The 21208-nt window shown below is 47.8% G+C and overlaps 1 protein-coding gene across 3 annotated transcripts in view; it reads right to left on the bottom strand.

Moving 5' to 3' along the window:
- The window catches only part of Ehmt1 (euchromatic histone-lysine N-methyltransferase 1), a 105383-nt gene that overhangs the window by 19675 nt on the left and 64500 nt on the right, over positions 1-21208 (bottom strand). For all 3 annotated transcript variants that reach the window (XM_013029447.1, XM_013029448.1, XM_013029446.1), the window contains 9 exons: positions 19188-19289; positions 18315-18419; positions 8520-8674; positions 7477-7644; positions 7179-7323; positions 6510-6587; positions 4760-4875; positions 3780-3866; positions 3296-3374 (listed from right to left, as the gene is read on the bottom strand). In XM_013029447.1, coding sequence (XP_012884901.1) covers positions 3296-3374; positions 3780-3866; positions 4760-4875; positions 6510-6587; positions 7179-7323; positions 7477-7644; positions 8520-8674; positions 18315-18419; positions 19188-19289 — 1035 coding nt within the window. The remainder of the gene's footprint in view (positions 1-3295; positions 3375-3779; positions 3867-4759; positions 4876-6509; positions 6588-7178; positions 7324-7476; positions 7645-8519; positions 8675-18314; positions 18420-19187; positions 19290-21208) is intronic.

A 21208-nucleotide genomic window follows, 5' to 3' on the forward strand; every position in this document is an offset into this window, starting at 1 on the left:
CTCTACCACTGAGCCACCTTCCCAGCCCTCCATGAGACTCTTACCTCCAATAAACTACACACACAAAAACAGAAGTAGTTGTGGCTCAAGTGGTAGACCACTTGCCTTGAGCAAAAGAAGCTCAGGGACAGTGCCCAGGCCCAGGGGAAAAAAAAAAAGGAAAAGAAAATGAGAGCTCTGAAGCTCTGACGCAGGCCTGCTCCCATGCATGAAACACATTCCCACTCTTTTTTTTATCTTTCTTGTATTCCAATAAATCTGAGGAAGGAAGGCAAAATGGAAGGAAGGAGAAAGAAGGGAGCTAGAAGAAGGGAAAATCTGGGAGAAAACATGTATGCCATATGTACATAAACATACATACAGACAACTAACAAAGCCAGAAATCTTATGAGCCAACAGAAAGGCAAATGGCCTAGTTAAAAATGGACAGGAGGGCTGGGAAGGTGGCTCAGTGGTAGAGCGCTTGCCTTGCATGCATGAGACCCTGGGTTCGATTCCTTAGCACCACATAAGCAGAAAAAACCAGAAGTGGTGCTGTGGCTCAAGTGGTAGAGCGCTAGCCTTGAGCTGAAGAGCTGAGGGACAGCACCCAGACCAAGTTCAGGCCCCACAACCAAAAAAGAAAAAAAAAAAAATTGTCAGAAAAGTTGGGCGCCAGTGGCTCACACCTGTAATTCCAGTTACTCAGGAAGCTGAGATTTGAAGATTGCAGTTCAAAGCCAGCCTGAGGAGAAAACTCCATGAGATTTGTATCCCCAGTAAACTACTCAAAAAAGCTGGAAGTGGCCTTGTGGCTCAAGTGGTAGAGCACTAGCCTTGAGCAAAAGCTCAGGAACAGAGCCCAGGCTCAGAGTTTAAGCCCCAAGACGGGTACACACACACACCCACACCAGAACAGGAAGTTTACTCCATAGAATATATAAGGACCATGAGGACTGGGAAGGTGGCTTAGCGGTAGAGCGCCTGCACAGCATGCACGAAGCCCTGTGCTGGATTCCTCAGTACCACATACACAGAAAAAGCCTGAAGTGATGCTGTGGCTGAAGTCATAGAGAACTAGCCTTGAGCAAAAAAGCAGCTTAGGCACAGTGCTCAGGCCCAGAGTTCAAGCTCCAGGACTGCCCAGAAAAAAAAAAAAAAAAGATCATGATTTTCAAGCTTCCCTCAGCTGTACAGCAAGACCTTGTCCTAAAAAACAAAAAAAGCTAGGGCATTGGTGGCTCATGCCTGTAATCTTAGTAGGCTGAGATCTGAAGATTGCAGTTCAAAGTCAGTCCAGGCAGGAACGTCCATGAGACTTTTAATCTCCAATTAACCACTACAAAATTGAAGTGGCACTGTGGCTCAAGTGGTAGAGTGCTTGCATTGAGCTGAAGAGCTGAGGGACAGCTCCCAGGCCCAGAGTTCAAGCCCCATGACTGGAAAACAAACAAACCAAAAAACAAACAAAAAAACAACAACAACAAAAAATTGTCTCACCAGGCGCCAGTGGTTCACACCTGTAATCCTGACTACTCAGGAGGCTGAGATCTGAGGATCCTAGTTCAAGGCCAGCCCGAGACAGGAAAAGTGCGAGACTCTTATCTCCAATAAACCAGAAAACTGGAAGTAACGAGCGCTAGCCTTGAGCTGAAGAGCTGAGGGACAGCTCCCAGGCTGAGTTCAGGACCCAGGACGGGAAAAAAAAAAAAAAAAACGGGAAAAAAAAAAAAAAAAAAAGACACCACCAAAGTGTCTCAAATTCCAGTTTGTTGCTGGTGGGAATGTCGTGGTGAAACCATCTTGGAAAACTGGCAGTTTCTTTTAAAGTTAAACACACCTTTACTACATGACACAATTTGGTTCAGAAATGTCTCCTTGAGGCTCACTGTTGAAGGTCTGATCCCCAGTGCAACAATGCTCCCCCCCACCACGCTGGGGAGGTGATTAGATCAGAATGGATGAAGACTTAGTCCACGGATGGATCCATAGCTTAATGGGTTACTGAGAGGTGGGGCCTAGTGAAAGGAAGTAGGTCACTGCAAGTACACCCTTGAGAAGGATATTTTGCCTTCCTCTCTTTTGCTTCCTGGCTGCCACAGGCGGAACAGAGCTGTTCCACGGCAGGATGTTCTGCCTCGCCAAGGTGCAGAGGCCACTGAGTCAACGGAGCATGGAGTGAAACCTCTGGAACTATGAGCCAGAATCACTCTTTTCTCCTCTTCAGTTGATATCTCAGGTATTTGGTCCAAAAGCCAACATACCACAAGACCTTGTAACTCGGCTCCAGGTATCTGCCACAAATAATGGAAATGTATACTGCAGAGCAGGGCTCTGAGAGAGTGACACTTATTCCTTGCAGCAAGACTAAGGACAACTAGGTGCATGTGCAGTCAAGTGGGCAATGAAGAGGCCCACTAACAGGCAGCCACAGCGAGACAGCCCTCAGCGGGACGCAGGACCCAATCCATCCTCAGGGATGAGTGGGGAGAGGGAGTTTACGGCCCTCTGAGGACGCTAGTGCAGCAGGTGTGTGAACCCTGTTATAATGAAGAGAATGCCTTGAAAAGTTGATCCGGAAGAAAAAGGGCTTTTTGTTTTGTTTTTGTCAGTCATGGGTTTAAACTCAGGGCCTGGGCACTGTCCCCGAGCTCTTTTGCTCAAGGCTAGCACTTTACCACTTTCTGCCACAGTGCCACTTCTAGTTTTTGAGTGGTTAACTGGAGATAAGAGTCTCACAGGGACTTTTCTGCCTGGATGGCTTCGAACCATGGTCCTCAGATCTTAGCCTCCTGAGTAGCTAGGATAACAAACATGAGGCACCAACGCCCGGCTTCCTTATTTGATTTAAAAAAGTACAATAAGATAGATACTATCAAACCAAAGCTAACCATGAGACTAAGTGGAGAGACATAGTATATTCATGAAGTGATAAACAGCACCAACAAAAAGCACTGTCACCCAGTGCAAGCCATCCACTCACAGTTCTCCCCAGCAAATCACACAGAAGTTTCTTTAGAACTTCTGTAGAATCCAGGTGATTCAAACTTAAAAGACTGAAGAACATGGCCTTCATAAAAATATGCGTTAAGATCAGAGGACATCACTTACAGTAACCCAGAAACAGCCTCAGGCCTCTGGGACATGTGGTAATAGTCACTGTGAAGGGGTGGAGAGAAGTGTTAATAGGAGAAAAACAGCCTGATGAGCTCATTCTGTGCAGTAAAACCTGCTTACTTTCCAGACTCTATATGAACTAACTTCTCAAGTTTTATAATTTGCAATTGTTTCTTATGTCTTCCTTCTAATACATTACCTTATTGTCAAGATCAAAGAGGTAAGAGTCTTCTTCCCGGACATCAGCCTCAGTATCAGAAATCAGCTCCCCAACGTACCTGCAGCAAGGAGAGGAAGGGTCATATAACCTCTGTGCATCACGAATGCACGAAGCATCCAAGGCTCAGCAGGCTCGGATTCCACAAGATGAGGACATGAGATGAACAATACAGAAGCTCTTGTTTCTGCAGCATACAGTAAAGACCCAGGATGGCTTGCCAAGGAAACGAGTGCTGTGCAACAGTTTCACAGAGGCTTATCAGAGTGGCTATGGGCAAAACCCAGGCAGTGGGTCAGAAACAGAACGCTCTGTGTCTAGGCAGTTTGCCAGCAGGTGACTAGGGGGGCCAGCATCTCTGCAGACCTGTTTCTGGGAGGTTCTTAGAACATGGATACATACACGTACCAATCCCAGAAATGACAAGTGCAACTAACAAAGTTGGGGGACCCCAGGACCCACTTACTCGCAAACAAATGTGCCCAGCGGGATGTCCTGCAGGGACCGTACACCCCAGCCCATGTCCTGTGTCCGATAAAGCTGCAGTCTTGCCCTGCAAAACAGGTACAGGGGAGAACAGCAAACCATTTTACACTGCGTTCTCAAGTAAGTGCTAAGAGTAAGTAGAAAAAGGAACAGACGTTTCAAGTCCATGAATGTGACAAGTGAGACCAGCCCGACACCTTCCAGACAGATCGCCTTACATGAAGGAACTGAGAGTACAGAATGCAGCTTGTCAACGCCTTGAGGGCAGCAGCTGCATATCTGTTTTCCTCTCCTGTGACTGGCCCGGGCCCTGTTGAACAGGCAGCTGTGAGGACTAAAAACAGCCATACCAGAGAAGCAACAAGTAACTGCTAAAGCTACTCAGGGCCAAGCAGGCCTAGGGGGCTTCTAAGCACTCTTCAAAGCCCCCTTCTGCGTCATGCCTGTCTTGTCAGACATTTGTAGCCAAGGCGAGGGCAGAACAGCCTGTCTGAGCTCTACCCAGGAGTCTACTACTAGGAGGGAAGAATGAGGGCTGGTTACTCCTGTCCTCTATTCCAGTATAGACCATAGCAACGGATGCTACAATCCTACTCAGGCCATGAAAGGCCACAGGGCAGGGCTGATGGGACCAGAAACCTCAGGCAACTCAAGAAGGGGCTTGAGAGAGCCTCAGTCACCACCATTCTCACCATCAGAGAAGCTCATAGCACAGCAGAACAGAAAACAGCTCGAGCACTAAAAGAGAACAAAGAAAGCCCTGTCCACTGAGGAAGGTATGTTAGGAGCCTTGGCAGTACAGCCCCTAGGCTCTGGGCTCAGCCTCTCGTTTCAATGCATGTCTGGACCAGTGAGGCCTGGTCGTTCATGCAAGCAAGCCATCTCTTAAGAGGCACCAACACCATGTTCGTGGTCTTTGATGACCTTAGCGTCAACCTGTGCTATGCACACATCACTCACCTGAGACCATTCTGTACAACACGATTGCGGCAGTTCCTCCAGCAGGAGCAGGCGTGGTTGCACTCAAAGATCAAGGGAGGCTCTGCCATGTTGAACTCAGGCAAAAGCCTGCCATCCTGTGGACAGATGGCCACAAAGGCCAGCAGGTGCTGATCATCTTTTAAAATCAACTAATAACAGCACATTTATAAAATGCCCAGTGTAGCTTCAAATGGACATAAAAATGATGGTTTCGGGTCAGATTTTAAGACCTGCATTTGTGGTTTGATTGGGAGGTTTTACTAGGTGTTGTGTAGGTTCGAGGGTTTCTTAACAGAGTTCTCTTTTGTTTGGTCCCATTGTCCTCCTAATACATCTGCTCTGACCTCTCAGGTTTTTGGGGGCTATGGGTACAGAATCCCCTTCCTCCAGGTGGTCAGGCTTCCTGATCTCGCCTATATTCTCAAATCCCCAAGTCTGGAGAACCCAGCCATCTCTCTTCTTCCTATACCTCAATGGTAGGTACAGGTGATGCGCCAGGACACGTGTACATGGACAGGACAGTGCACAGTGCACAGGTGCCTTCACCCAACAGTGGCTTTCCTCGGGGCATCCATGTCCCCAAAGGTGGACTGCACTCAGAACACAGCTGACACGTGCTAGTCCCACCCCACCTCCTAGTGTCCTACGGTCATTTTTATCTTATTTTTTGGCCAGTCTTGGGGCTTGAACTCAGGGCCTGGGTGCTTTCCCTGAACTTCTTCGTGCTCAAGGCTAGTGCTCTACCTCTTGAGACACAGCACCACCTCCAGCCTTTTCTGAGTAGTTTACTGGAGATAAGAGTCTCACGAGCTGGGCGTCGGTGGCTTACGCCTGTAACACTAGCTACTCAGGAGGCTGAGATCTGCGGATCACAGTTCAAAGCCAACCTGGGCAGGAAAGTCAGTGAGACTCTTATTTCCAATAAACCACTAGAAAACTGGAAGTGGTGTTGTGGTTCAAGCAGTAGAGCGCTCACCTTGAGCTGAAGAACTCAGGGACAGCATCCAGGCCCAGAGTTCAAGCCCCAAAACTGACCCCTCCCCCCAAAAAAAGACCTTCCTCCCCTGGATGGCTTCAAAGCACAATCCTCAGATCTCAGCCTCCTGAGTAGCTCGGATTATAGGTGCGAGCCACTGGCGCCCAACTCTTAGTCACTTTCTTTCTTTTCTTTTCTTTTTTTTTTGGGGGGGGGGGTTCTGGTTGTGGGCCTGAACTCTGGGCCTGGGCACTGTCCCTCAGCTCTTCAGCTCAAAGCTAGCGCTCTACCACTTAAGCCACAGCGCCATTTCCGGCTTTTTTTCTTTTTGCTTATGTGGTGCTGAGGAATCGAACCCAGGGCCTCAGGCATGCAAGGCAAGCGCTCTACCACTGAGCCACCTTCCCAGTCCCCAGCTTAGCATCTTTGTCTTTCTGCTACTCACACTCTGCAGGCACAAGGGAGGACTCATCAAACACAAGTGACAAAGGGTTCCTCACATGGCTGTACCAGGTGACCACTCCACCACTGTCCAGGTGGGCTTCAATCCCAGGAAGTCAAGAATCCACACCTCAGCCCAAAGACCTCTTAGAGCATTCACTCACTTCCAGCCTACTATAGCCATTTTTCGCCTTGTTTCCACACCCAGCTGGCCTCCAGCTTCTTACTTAGAACCAGGAAGTGACTTGGATTCATTGACTCCCTCTGTAGAACTTACGACAGAAGTAGACATCAGCAAACTCGCAAGCTCACCTTGTTGTACCAGCAGCGCATGCTGAGCTGGCCGCACATGCAGGTGCTGGAGGAGCAGTCATCCACACACACGCAGTACTGGGGACAGAGCACACCGTGTGTCAGATGGGCATTGCTCCTGCTGCTCCTTCTGCAGGTCACCACCAAATGTGCAAACTCCCAAAAGGAAACTGAAGTTCCCATAGGCTTCTCAGGAATGTGGGGAAATGCTTGGGACAAACACTGAAGAAATGCCAACTGCTATGGGGGAAGGGGGCAACAGATGGGGGGTCAGCAAGGCATAACCCCGGAGGACATAAACAAGTCCCACGGAATTTGAGGTCAGATACTTCAAGAGAAAAGTGAGGAGGTGGAGCCCCACCAGTGCCCATCCTGTGAGGATCGGGGCTTTCCTACCAGCAGTCATAAGGACAGCCCTTAGGCTATATCTAATTTTAGCCAGGAAGAAAAGAAGAGGCACAAAAGCTGGCCAAGGAAAACTTGGTGCCACTCTGGTCTGGCAAGAGTCCCTTGAAGCATGATAGGAGGGTCCAGTTCTGTGCCCAATGTGAGACTCAGATCCTTTCTCCTGGAGGCAAGTGCCGAGTTTCCTTGGGGAACTCTGCAGCCTCTTCTTCCCCGAGGGGTGAGAAGGGCCCCACCCCGGCCCAGTGTCTCCGCCCTGCCAACCTGTAAGTGAGTGATGTTCCTGTCGATGCTCATGGGGGAGGTCACACAGTTCTGAGACACATATTTATAGTTGGTAGGGCACGGCTCACTGTCCACAGCATTGACGCAGGGGATGGGGATGCGCTCATAGCCACGAGCAATGTCTCTGCAAGGGAAAGAGAGGCCACCACGCTCACTGCTGCAGGCTCTACAATTCAGCTGTGGACCGGAGCCCAGGTTCAGAAGAGTACTTCCCACACATTTCTAGCCCCTGTCAAGGATGTGTTGCAAAGCCATTCCGGCCTGAGAACCTTCTTACCTGCTCATCGTCTTCTCAACAGCGACAGGCTTGTCTGGGGCTGCGTCCTGCAGCGCCTTGCTCATCTGCAGTGCACTCCACACCTGGGAATTGAGGCTGGCGCACTGCAGTGGAGTCTCTCCTTCCTTGTTTTTCAAAGTGACATCTGAATCCCGAGAAAGAAAGAGGCTAAAAGGAAAAATGGAGCCAACAAAACACAGTTCTGAATATAGGAGAGACTCAGAGCTGAATGTACAACGACACACTCGCCAGGGCAGAGTATCACCAGACGGTGGCACCGCTGCCTAGGGCAGAGTATCACCAGACGGTGGCACCGCTGCCTGTGCACTGCCCAGGGCTCTAGTACAGCTTCCCACCCCTCCCACATGTGCTGCAAGGCCTCATGGGTGTTAACCAGAAGGACATGTAACAACTAGGGATGCTACTACATTTTTCTTTCACCTTTGCCTTTGAGAATAAAGGAGAATGATGATGGAGAAAAGACAACTTGTGATGCACAGGAAGGGCAGCCAAGCTTGCCCCCATCAGTTAAGCCCCAGTGGGCGAGAGTCTCACATACACTGCATGCAGTTCTCACACTACAAAAGCCACCTAGACCCTCGATTCCAACACAGCAACCATGGTCCTCCTGGTCCTTCCCTAGGGGCAGAGATGATACCGCCCATACCCTCCCCAGCTGGAGTGTAAGGGCCTCATGGGAAGAAGATCTCTCATCTGAAAGAGCCTTGGATAGCCACCATCAGCCTCACCCACCTCTCTAGGCCTAAGTGGGAAACACTGAGAGCAAATAGAGAGCCTCTGGATAACTCCACAAGAACTGACTTACAGCCCAACTATCAGGTTTTCATGGTAATTTGCCCTAGCCTGAAGTAAGCAATGGCTAGTCTCAAATACGGCCTAGGAAAGACACTTATTCACCTGTGGGGGCACCAATGGTGCCTTGTCCACTCCGCAGCAGAGCTGTTACAGGCCTACTATGGACACAACTGTTGGACATAACTGGCTTAGTAGTAGGGACCACGTCAGGGCAGGGCTGCACTCACACAACACAGTCATAGCGGTTTTCCCTGGCTGCGATGTGTAGAGGCGAGTCTCCATGGATGTTCACGGCATGTAGGTCACACTTGGCGGCCAGCAATATCTCAGCTATGTCCACACAACCAGAGAAGGCTGCCCAGTGCAGACAGATATTCTCCTCCTGGACAGACACAAATGAGAGTCCACGATCATTTTTAGTCAGGCACACATGCTCAACCAGTGGAAGCAAGTGCTGTGCTCATGGCCTGAAGCTCAGCTGCCCATTCCTGGCACAGTCCATTCCGCTTATCAGAAGGAGAAGACACCTCCTATTTGTACTTCACAGCATTCTTTCTTTTTTTATCTTACTTTGTGTTTTCATCTTAGAATAATATAATCACAGTGTGCAGTATTTTTAAAAAAACAAAACGGGGCTGGGAAGGAGGCTCAGTGGTAGAGCGCTTGCCTCGCATGCACGAGGCCCTGGGTTTGATGCCTCAGCACCACATAAGCAGAAAAAAGCAGGAAGTGGCGCTGTGGTTCAAGTACTAGGTTGCTTGCCTTGAGCTGAAGAGCTGAGGGACAGCCCCCAGGGATGGACAAACAAACGAACAGAATTATACTACCCTAAACAGGAACATTTTCTCAACAAGTACAGACATAGTAAAAGCACTTTTTTGTTGTTGTTTATTTTTTTTGTCGGTTGTGGGGCTTGAACTCTGGGCCTGGGTATTGTCCCTGAGCTAGCCTGACTTGAGGAATTGTAACCTCTTTGAACAACTATTAATATCTATATATTTTTAAAAATAAGGCTCTTAGCTAGGTGCTGGTGGCTCACATCTGTAATCCAAGCTACTCAGGAGGCTGAGATCTGAGGATTGTAGTTCAAAGCTGTGGCTCAAGTGGCAGAGTGCTAACCTTGAGCTAAAGAAGCTCCAGGATAGTACTCAGGCCCCAAATTCAAGCCCTAGAACTGGCAAATAAGTAAAAAAATAAAAATAGAAGAATAGATAAAAAGTTACTTTGAAGCCAAGCGCCAGTGGCTCATGCCTATAACCCTAGTTACCAAGTAGGCTGAGATCTGAGGATTACAGTCAAAGCTAGTCTTGGCCTTCAATGAAACCCTAAAACCAGATGTGAAGCTGTGGATCAAATGGTAGAACACTAGCTTGAGCACAAAAGCTCACGTACAGTGAGTGCCAAGACCCTGAGATCTAGCGTGTATACACATGTGTGCTTATGTGCGTGCGTGTGCATATGTGTGTGCCTGCGCGCGCACACAGAGTCCCTTTGAAAACCATAACAAGGGCTGGGAAGGTGGCTCAGTGGTAGAATGCTTGCCTCGCATGCATGAAGCCCTGGGTTTGATTACTTAGCACCACATAAACAGAAAAAGCCAGAAGTGGCGCTGTGGCTTGAGAAGTAGAGCTTTAGCCTTGAGCTGAAGAACTGAGGGACAGTGCCCAGGCCCAAAGTTCAAGCCCCATGATGACAAAAAAAACAAAAACAAAACCTCAACAATATTTTAATAAACTGAAGAAAAACTGGGAAGGTATCTGTGCTGTGCTGTGTGTGTGTGTGTGTGTGTGTGTATAGACATATATACACACATAGATTAGGATTTACAATTACACAGTGTTTATCAGAACACTAAAATTCTTAAACGCTGCTGCTGTATGGAAATAATAAACATCATACATAAGAAAAGATGAATAAACATAAATGAGAGAATGTTCAGTTTTATGATAGGCAAGAAACTAGCATTAAAACAAAGTATGCTTAATGTCTCTTAGACCAGACCAGAACAACCATTACTCATGAAAAAAGCAACCTGCCCCCTTACCAACATCTGCCCCTCCTGCCCCCGGCACCACCCGGCCGCAGCTCAACGCCAGCTAGGCTCGAGCACAGCCTTCCACACGATGAAGCTAGGTTTGTCACTAGCACCGAGCAGAGCCAATGTGTCATAATTCGCTCGACTTTATCTTTACTAAACATATTTTCTACTTCTGGGTTTTCCTCTGCAATGTTATGCTAGTGAATTTTGTGTGTGTGTATGTGAGTCCTGAGGCTTGAACTCAGGGTCTGGGCACTGTCCCTGAGCTTTTGTGCTTGAGGTAAACACTCTACCACTTTAAGCTCCAGTGCCACTACCAGTTTTCTGGTTGTATCTGGAGGTAAGTCTCCTGTACTTTCTTGCCCAGGCTGGCTTTGAACTACAATACTCAGATCTCAGCCTCCTGAGTAGCTAGGATTATGGGTGTGAGCCATCAGAGCTCAGCTGCTAATGAGTTATTTTTATCCTCTTCTCTTCTGACTTACTTCTCGAGGCTAACCCCTGGGAGGTGGGATTACTAGTTATAAGATTCAAACATGCAGACTTACAGTGGCCTCCACTGTACTGGCAGACCACTGGGGCCTGCCTCCCCTCAGGAATCATTAGTAGTTTTGACAGTAACCACAGGCAAAGTCAACCCCAACCACCCACTTGGCCCCTGAGGTACAGCTTGCCCCTGGCTCAAGTCTGCCCTCACTCTGCCTCTACCCAGTAAGTAAAGTGCTCAGCCACATCCTAGGGAGCAATCCTGCAGCCACGGGGTTTATACTAGCTCGTCTGCCACACTCCAGTGCTCTTGAACAAGAGGGCAGTCCCCCGTTCCTGATGTCTCCATGAGTCAGCTCAGAGCACATTAGAAAAGATGGAGACAGAACAGAGAACAGCGACCCCGTCGCCCTCGCCCACAGACAGCTGCCGGCCCCAAGCACCAGCTTTCTATACACTAAAAGCAAATGCCTTTGAGTTGACCCCAATGTTTTCTGAAAATCCATAGCTTATCTCAGACTCTCTTTTCTAGTTGTTATTCTTGGTGGCTTTCAGCCCTCTAATTGCCTAGTTCCATCTCCCATGTATCTGCTTCCCCAAGGGCTTTTTCCTTATACCTACATGAGAACGATGTGTAATTTTGTAGCCAAAATTCTATTTCTGATAGCTTCCAATTTCTGCTCAGTTTGAAGAGCTATGGTACTGGCCAGCAATGCTGCACACTCTCTCTTCCATGGTGAATGAGGTGCCTTCTGTTCCCGTGAGCCACTCTGACACACTCTTCCGTCAGAGAGCAGAGTGAACAGAACAGTGTGAAAGGAGAGGAAATGGAACAGTGCAGATCACCACATCAACTCCACATACCAGGCAAGAAGAAACAGCCAGGGAACTGGAGCTGCTCACTCCATTACACACAGGAACACAGACAGAGGATGGAATAGCAAAGGAAGCTCAGAGACCCGATGTTCCACCTCAACCACCACTAGCACACTATGGCCTGAGGCCGAGAAAAAAGCACCCTGCCAGATGGGAAGCACTGCCCGTGTAAAGGCCATGGGCTGGGTAACACAGGAAGGAGCTGCCACCGTGGAGACAGTAATTCCCCGGCACTGATAACTGCCTGGGACCCACTCAAACAACCCAGTATGATTAGTGCTGGCCCCAAGAACTCCACTGAAATCTCACACCACACACATGCACACATGTGGGAGAGTGTATGCCAAGGCATACACAAAATCTTAAAAAGTTTGAAAGAAAAAGAGTATGTCTCACACAGAAAGGACAAGGAGAAACAGTTGTCTCAAGTGTTGCAGTGAAGACTCTGTGGAAATAATATGCCTGTCACTAGGAGAAAACCCCTCACAAAGCATCTTTTGCTGGGTGCTGGTGCCTCACACACCTGTAATCTAGCTACTCAGGAGGCTTCTGGTTCAAAGCCAGCCCGGGCAGGAAAGCCCATGAGACTCTTATCTCCAATTAACCACCAGAAAACTGGAAGTGATGCTGTGGCTCAAGTGGTAGAACACTAGCCTTGAGCTGAAGAGCTGAGGGACAGCTCCCAGACCCAGAGTTCAAGCCCCACAACCGACCAAACAAAACAAAACAAAACAACAAATAAAAACAAAAAACTGGAAGGAGAGGGTGCCAGTGACTCATGTCTGCAATCCTAGCCACATAGGAGGCTAAGATCTGAGAATCATGGTTCAAAGCCAGCCCAGACAGAAAAGTCTGTTAAAAAAAAAAATCCACCAGAAGTGGAGCTGGAGCAGAGAACCAACCTCAGATACACTGCTAAGGGACAGTGCCCAGGCCCTGAGTTCAAGCCCTAGTACCCGGAGAGGGGGACAAAACACAAACACTAGAAGGAAACTGGTCTCTTCTACAACACACGCCATCAAGACATTTGCAAAACTACACTGGACCAGAAGCCCTGAATTTTAGATCTGGTCAAGAGGAAAGTGTGCTGTGCTCACAGAGAACAGCTGACCAGCGTGGCAGAGGTGTAGTGTCGATCCAATGGAAAAGGGTAGCGGTTCCACCGCAGGGCTGGCAGAAACCCACATGTCTGACAGTACACTCATCCTCACATCACTCATAAAACGCTGCCGGAATATGATAAAAATGCTGACCATCCGTGTTCACTGACACACTGCTCACAACAGCCAAGACATAGGAAGAGCCCAACTGCCCTACAATAGATCAATACCTATGCACAGTGGAATCTTACACAGCCATTAGAAAGAATAAAATAATGTCATTTGCAGGCAAATGGATGTAAGTAGAGAAAATCATGTGAAGTGAGGTAAACCAAGCTCAGAGAAACAAACAGTGCATGTTCTCTCTGATATGCAGAAAACAGCTCTAAAAGACACTAGGATATGATAAATTATACAGGATTCTAGATACTCACACACAGTGAGACCAACAGAGGAAACTCATAGGAGAGAAATACAAAGGTATACTATGCCTACCATGCCTCTTCATATTTACATAAAGTAATATATATGGAAGCAAGAGACCTCTCTTCTTATTTTCTTTTTAAAATTTTTGATGATTCTATCTCCTTTTCCTTATGTATGGTGTAATCAGTGTATATTTTTAGGAAGGTTGGGGGAGGGTACAGAACTCAAGGAAAAAAGAGTGGAAAAGTACAGCAATAGAACTCAGTAGGGGCTGGGAAGGTGGCTCAGTGGTAGAGCGCTTGCCTTGCATGCATGAGGCCCTGGGTTCGATTCCTCAGCACCACATAAGCAAAAAGAAAAAAAAAGCCGGAAGTGGCGCTGTGGCTCAAGTGGTAGAGTGCTAGCTAGCCTTGAGCTAAAGAGCTGAGGGACAGCGTCCGGGCCCAGAGTTCAGGCCCCATGACCGGACCCCCTCCCCCACAAAAAATAGAACTCATTGGACACTCATGCAAGTGAACTATACAATTCCTAGAAGTAGGAGGGAGGAGAGAGGGAACAGAAGACACTGTACAAAGGAAATGTACTCATTACCTGGCTCATGATATTATCCCTCTGTATATCACCTCTATAATAACAATGAAATAAACTGATTTTTAAAGAAGTAACTCAAAACAGATATAAAACCTAAAACTACAAAACTTCAGAAATATGGAAAAATATCTTCAATTAATGATTTCTTTTTTTTTTTGTCGGTCGTGGGGCTTGAACTCTGGGCCTGGGTGCTGTCCCTCAGCTCTTCAGCTCAAGGCGAGCGCTCTACCACTTGAGCTACAGCGCCACTTCCGGTTTTCTGGTGGTTTATTGGAGATAGGAGTCTCACGGTCTCTCCTGCCTGGGCTGGCTTTGAACCACGATCCTCAGAGCGTGAGCCACCAGCGCCCGGCTAAGTAATGATTTCTTATATATAACATCTATGCAGGATACACACACATACACAAAAGATACACTATGCTTTATAAAAATTTCTGCTATCTACAAACACAGATTTATAAATCATATATATGATAAAAGTTTAGACCTTTTTTTCCTTTTTTTTTTGGTTGTCAGTCCTGGGTTTGAACTCTGGGCCTGTGTGCTAAAGCAATCCTCGGATCTCAGTCTCCTAAGTAGCTAGGATTACAGGTGTAAGCCACCAGCGCCTAGCTTGGACTTGTTTCTAAAATACAAAATGAACTCTCAAAACTCAAGAACAAAAGCGAGGTATTAGTGATTCACACCTTGCTACTCAGGACGCTATTTGAGGACTGCAGTTCAGAGCCAACCCGGACAAGAAAGCTCTTCAGCTCAAGGCTAGCGCTCTACCACTTGAGCCACAGCGCCACTTCCGGCTTTTTTTTTCTTTTTGCTTATGTGGTGCTGAGGAATCGAACCCAGGGCCTCAGGCATGCAAGGCAAGCGCTCTACCACTAAGCCACCTTCCCAACCCATGTATGAGATTATCTCCAAATAAATACCAAAAAGCTGTTGCTCAAGTGGTAGAGTACTAGTCTTGAGTGAAAAAACTTAGGGACAGCAGCACCCAGGCCCTGAGTTCAAGCCCCAGAACAAGGGACAAGAAAACTAATCACTCAGTTAAAGACAAGATACAGCTGAGTGCCAGTAGCTTATGCATATAATACAAGCTACTTAGGAGGCTAAGATCTGAGGTTGTAGTTCAAAGACAGCCTAGGCAGGACATTTCCCAACTAACCACCCAAAAACTGAAAGTAGAGCGAGCTATGGCTCAATTAGTAGAGCACTAACTTTGAACAAAACAAGATCAAGGACAGTGCCCAAGCCCCAGGACTAGCACACATGCACACACATGCATGAGCATGCGTGCACGCACGCGCACACACACACACAGAGACACACACACAGAGACACACACAGAGACACACACACACAGACACACACACAGAGACACACACACACACACAGACACACACACACACAGAGACACACACACACACAGAGACACACACACACACACTATGGATTTGAAAGCATATTGATAGCAAATAAGCCCATAAAAGGATAAATTAGTTGTAACTTTAACACCTCTGTACATCACCTTTATAATAAAAATTTAAAAGGGAAGGGGGGAGATAGACACTAACAAGTGAAAATTAAGCACAATGAGGATTAAAACCACAATGAGATATTTACCTCTGTAAGTTCCCAACACAAGACTAAAATTTAAAAGACCAACTTACCATACCCAGGCACTAGGCTCCAACTTTTCCAATAAAATGTTAAATTTTCAAGTCATTCATAAGGGCAACTCCTTCTAGCATTCCTGGTCTTAACTTGCTATGTGCAGTAAGTGTAACATTTTCAACTGTGTAACTCCACATTCCTCTTGTTTTTTTACTTTTCAAATCAGAATTATAAAAAATGTGATGTAAAGCCGGGCATTGGTGGCTCACACCTGTAATCCTAGCTACTCAGGAGGCTGAGCTCTGAGGATTGCGGTTCAAAGCCAGCCTGGGGACAAAAGTCTGTAAGACTCTTATTTCCAGAAAACTGGAAATGGCGCTGTGACTCAAGTGGTAGAGCGCTAGCCTTGAACTGAAGAGCTGAGGGACAGCGCCCAGGCCCAGAGTTCAAGCCCCACGACCGACCACAAAAACAAAAAGTGATATAAAGTTGTGCCTACCGGTAATGAGAATACACATGTCAAATACTTAGATGTTAATGGGCATTAAGACTAGTTAAGAACACAAGTATCTCCATGTCCTTCTCATAAGTACACTTGGAACTGATGATGGCACTATTTTTATGGTTTGTCAAATGCAATAAGCCTGGTACCAATTTGTGTCTGAAATAGTCTCAGATGCCTTTTCTTTCACTTTTGTAAGAATGAAAGTTTCAAGGTTTAAGAATATACTCTAGGGCTGGGAAGGTGGCTCAGTAGTAGAGTGCTTGCCTTGTATACATGAGGCCCTGGATTCGATTCCTCAGCACCATATAAGCAAAAAGAAAAAAGCCGGAAGTGGTGATGTGGCTCAAGTGGTAGAGTGCTAGCCTTGAGCTGAAGAGCTGAGGGACAGCTCCCAGGCCCAGATTTCAGGCCCCACAACTGGAACCCCCACCCCCACCCCCCCAAAAAAAAACAAAAAAAAAACAAAAAATAAAGAATGTACACTCTGACTGTAAAGTTCTTCTTGTCAAAATAAAAGGTTCACATTGTTAAGAAAAATAAAAAGATTGACTTAGTAAGTGTTTAGGAGAATGTGAAGGAATCAGAACTCGCAAAAGAAATGCTACTCCTCACAGTAAGTGAGGCACACATATTGATGACTTGGTCCATTTACTACTAGGGGCTCATCAGGGGAACTAGAGGCAGGAATGTTCAGAGCAACCTGCAAGTTCACCAACAGAGGGGAGTAGACGGCCACACTGCACAATGGAACTCCAGGCACAAAGACAGCAACATGGCCTGAGGGTTACATGTCTATTTGGATAAAACTAGCCTATGTGGTCAGCTCCACAGTGAAATAAAGTTGGAGGGAGCTGACAGGCATAGGCTAGGAAAGGAGGAGGATAGAGCTTCAGAGTGGGTAACAAGTTACCATCGTCACTGTATTGCCAGTCTCTGTCAGAACTCACCCAAATGTGTATTTTTGGTGTAGTCTGCAGCTACATATCAACGAAGTGAATGAAATACCATTGTTGAAACCCTTCCATGTTGTGGGAAGGGCAGGCACTACCACCAGAGCACTAAGAGGCAGCAAACAGAGCAGATGGTAAGGACTGTATGAGGAGTGTGCAGAAGGAACCCACTGGGGACCCCAAAGGCTAGTGCATCCAAGCTGTGACTCTTCCGCTGACACAGCCGCAGGTGATGCCTGGCGGGGGGTCTGCAGCTCACTGGGAGGAGGACTGTGATCCCTGCCCCTTCCTTCTCTTCTCTTTCTTCTCCAGAACACAAGGAGAACAGTGCTGCTCCAACTGATGTACTGCCCACTCCCTATTCCCAGGCCTAAAAGTAATAGACTCAACCCATGGATTGGAGCCTCCAAAACAAAGAGCAAAAAAAATAAGCCTCCCCTCATATTACTCTGATTATACACATACTTGCCACAGTAGCATGGTTAACAGTACATGGGGACCATCCTTCAGTATCACACCCACCAGCTCCTGAGCAGCCTCAGCCACTTCATCCTGTTTCTCTGTTCCTCCTTCTCCTGCCAGATATTCCTCTTTCCTTGCTACCTTTCACCCCACTGCCTTCCACTCCTAGGTCCTGCTCTTTCCACATGGATGTGTAGCACACCCTACGCAGTGCTGGGCAATGAGAAACACATGAAGCTGAGGCTGTAGACCGGGCCATGGCAGCCCTAGCAGTGGCCCCTTGCTGAATACAGGGGTTTCTAGGGGAAATGAAAACTCACACGCTCAGCAGAGCCTGACAAGTACCCTGTGCCTGTCTTGCATGCTGAGGCTGCCTGCCTGGACCTGGGCGTGAAGCTGAGCAGTGCTCTTTCAGAAATCATCTATGTACACTTCCTTTTTGGAAGAGAAAAAGGCAGGGCTAAGATTTGAACTCAAACTTTGCACTTGATAGGCAGGCAGGTAGGTGCTCTACCACTTGCCCTTATTATGCTCTAGCTATGTTTCAGATAGGGTCTCAAAAATGTAGTAACTTAAGTCACAGTGTGTTCAATTTTCTTTCTTTTCGAAGGCAGCTACTACAGCAGAACAGTATAACAGGGGCCCAGTACAAGGTCTAATCCTAGCAACCTTCCTGCACTTCTCTTCAAGCCAGTCAGGAACACAGGTCAGCACTGGAGAGGACAGGTAACATGCAGGGAGCACTACAGCTCCTGCAAGGAGCCAAACCTACAGAGACCCTGCAACTCTGTTTACATTCGGCACCAGGTAGCCATAGGACTCTACAGAGGATAGAAAGCCACGGACAGCAAGAGGTCAGAACTGCTTCAAGGCACTAGGACAAAGGAACTTCAGAAGGAGGAGATGCTCCAGGGGCCAGGCATTCCAGCCTCTCTCCGGACCCATGTCCCTGAGGGTCACCACTAGAATGAGAGACTCACATTGTCCCGGATGTTGATATCGGAGCCCCTGGACAGCAGCAACTTCACCAGCTCCACATGCTTGTACTCAGTAGCCCAGATCATAGGTGTCCAGCCGCCATCATCCTAAGTGCAAGAGACAAGCGCTGCACACAACTGGCTCAGGACCTTAGAGCACTGTCCCAGGTACCTCTTAAGTGGGGAGCCAGCACCAGTTTCACCCCACCAGAGGTGCAGCATGTCTGCACTAACCCATCTTCTTACTTTCGCTAACACCGTTGGCAAGACACTCTGCAACCCCAACCAACCCAGAGATCACCAACAGTGAGGCCGGTGGGGAGTGTGGACACATTATTCATTCTATTCCATGGAGACAGATGTCAGGCCTGGAGACAGACATTGTTGCCTTTTCCTGAAAACCAAGTGCCTGCTGGTCTGTAAGACCATGTCCTGGGTAGATTCATTTAGACCAGAAAAGGACCCTTTTCAGGAGTGAGTGTCGTGCTGCCACTCCCGAGTCTGGCAGTGGAGAACAACCTCCTCCCCAACACCTCCAAAAGGCTCCTTACACCCACGTCTGCATGTCTTTAGGGTACACGACTACAGGCAGCATTAGCCCGGCAGGCAGGGAAGCCTGGGTGCCATGGTCAAGAGATGCCTTACTTAGAGGTGACATCTGAACAAGGCCCGAGGGAGAGGGAGTCCCAATAAATACCATGGAGACAACTGCCAGCCAGGCAGCCTGGCGTCACCCTGCAGAGCAAGTGGACAGACAGGGGATGAGGCTTTCAGACTCGAAAGCCTTAAGCATCAGAGCTGGCCACAAGTAAATGGGACATGGTGGAATAGGGCAGAACAAGGTGATGGGTCTGTTACACAAGGGCACGGCTTTACCTGACAGTTGACATCCATCTGTCCATTAGAAAGCAGATACTGAACCACATCATAGTGGCCTTTCTTGGCAGCCAAGTGCAAACACGTGGAGCCCTCTGCATCCTATAACACAAACACTGTTCAGTCCAGAGAAAACACTTGTGACTCAGCCCTCAGTGTAAGCCACAGAGAATTCACGCTCCCAACACAAGGGAGGTGACATCAATAACCCACCTGACTAAGGAACCCCGATGGAGGAACAACTGGATCCTGTTCTGAGATCCCATGAGCCAAACGGCACTGCCAAGACCCAAGCCCTTGGACCCCAACAAGGTAGCAGCCCTAACACTCCACCACATACACACCTGTAGCTGCACCAGTGGTGAGAACCCCACTCAGTCCACCCACCCTACAGAGCCTGTGTGTGGTGGCAGTCCCACCAGGAACCGTTCCTACTGCTGGCTGCTCCTTCTGAGCCCTCTGAAAGCTACCAGTGGTCACAGGGGCAGTGAGAGCAGAACAGGTGTCTCAGTAATAGTCATCCAGATGCTAGAGCGTTCAAAACAATAAAAAGGTGAGCAGAGCAGAGACCCGTGTCTACCTCTGCCTGTTCCTATTTCTTCTGTCTGCTGGCGCACTACAGATATCACACAAGTCAAATCATCTCAGATAAAAAAAACTCCTAGGAACAGGGCCAACCATGAAGCTCCAGGGCAATGGGCGGGCCAGCAATGTCCAACTCCATATGCCAGGAGCCTGAGCATACCAGGCTGGCATTGTGCTCAATTCACTGCATTGATCACAAGGACCATGTGGACATACTCTGCTGCACTCCTACAGGTCCCTTTTTATTTGGTCCCACATCTGCCTTTGTACTGACCTTATTTCTTCACTAATTTCTCTATCCCTTTTCTACTTCGGAGACAAAATCCCAGACTAGCACATATCATTAAACATGCATTTTCCAGGTGCTGATGGCTCACTCCTGTAATTAATTCTAGCTACTCAGGAGGCTGAGAACTGAGGACTGTGGTTCAAAGCCAGACCAGGCAGGAACGTCTGTAAGATTCTTATCTCCAATTAACTGCCTGAAAAGTGGAAGCAGCGCTGTGGCTCAAGTGGTAGAGCACTCTTTTTGAGCTGAAGAGCTCAGAAACAGTGCCCAGGCCCGGAGTTCAAGTCCCACAACTGACCAAAAACAACAACAACAAAAAAAGATACTGGGAGATTGCTGCAGGTTCTAAAGACTGCAGTAGCCTGTGTGGCAGAGGCATTGAGAGATAAACAAACATGGCTTCATTGTGCTGAGATGCTTGCTCCAGAGAGGTATAACACAGAAGCCCAGGCATGAAGAAAGGCAGCTTCACTGGGCCTGGGTCTGAGGGTACTTCAGCCAAGGGAACTCCATGGAGGGAAGACCTGAATGTGGCAAAGGGCAGGCCTCAGTCAGGGAGACGCTGTCAACTGTGTACAGCTGTGACACAACTCCTCAAGTACACGTTCATGCCACACACATCTGAAGAACATCACACAAGGTACCATGTCCCTTTGATCTTCCTTCCCAGAGGTCATATTCCTTAATGCCACTTGCACAATTTCCAGTAATTATGGCACACTACAGGTCTTTTTGCAGCTGTTTAGTTCAACATAATACCGTTGAAATTAATCTTCGTAGATAATATGTAATACTCATTCACTGCATTTAACTGAGGAAAAATTATTTCTAGGTTTTATATTCATGACTATGGAACATAGAATTTTCTCTGACTTTTAAAATTTTTTGCTACTTAAATGTACTCTGGGGGGCTGGGAAGGTGGCTCAGTGGTAGAGTACCTGCCTTGCATGAATGCGGCCCTGGGTTCGATTCCTCAGCACCACATAAGCAAAAAGAAAAAAAAAACCTGGAAGTGGCACTGTGGCTCAAGTGGTAGAGCGCTAGCCTTGAGCTGAAGAGCTGAGGGGCAGCACCCAGGCCCAGAGTTCAGGCCCATGACTAGACACCCCCCCGCCCCCCCAAAAAAAAAGAACTCAAGGAAAAAAA

The sequence above is a fragment of the Dipodomys ordii genome, unplaced genomic scaffold, assembly GCF_000151885.1.
Source record: "Dipodomys ordii isolate 6190 unplaced genomic scaffold, Dord_2.0 Scaffold118, whole genome shotgun sequence".
NCBI lineage: Eukaryota > Metazoa > Chordata > Mammalia > Rodentia > Heteromyidae > Dipodomys > Dipodomys ordii.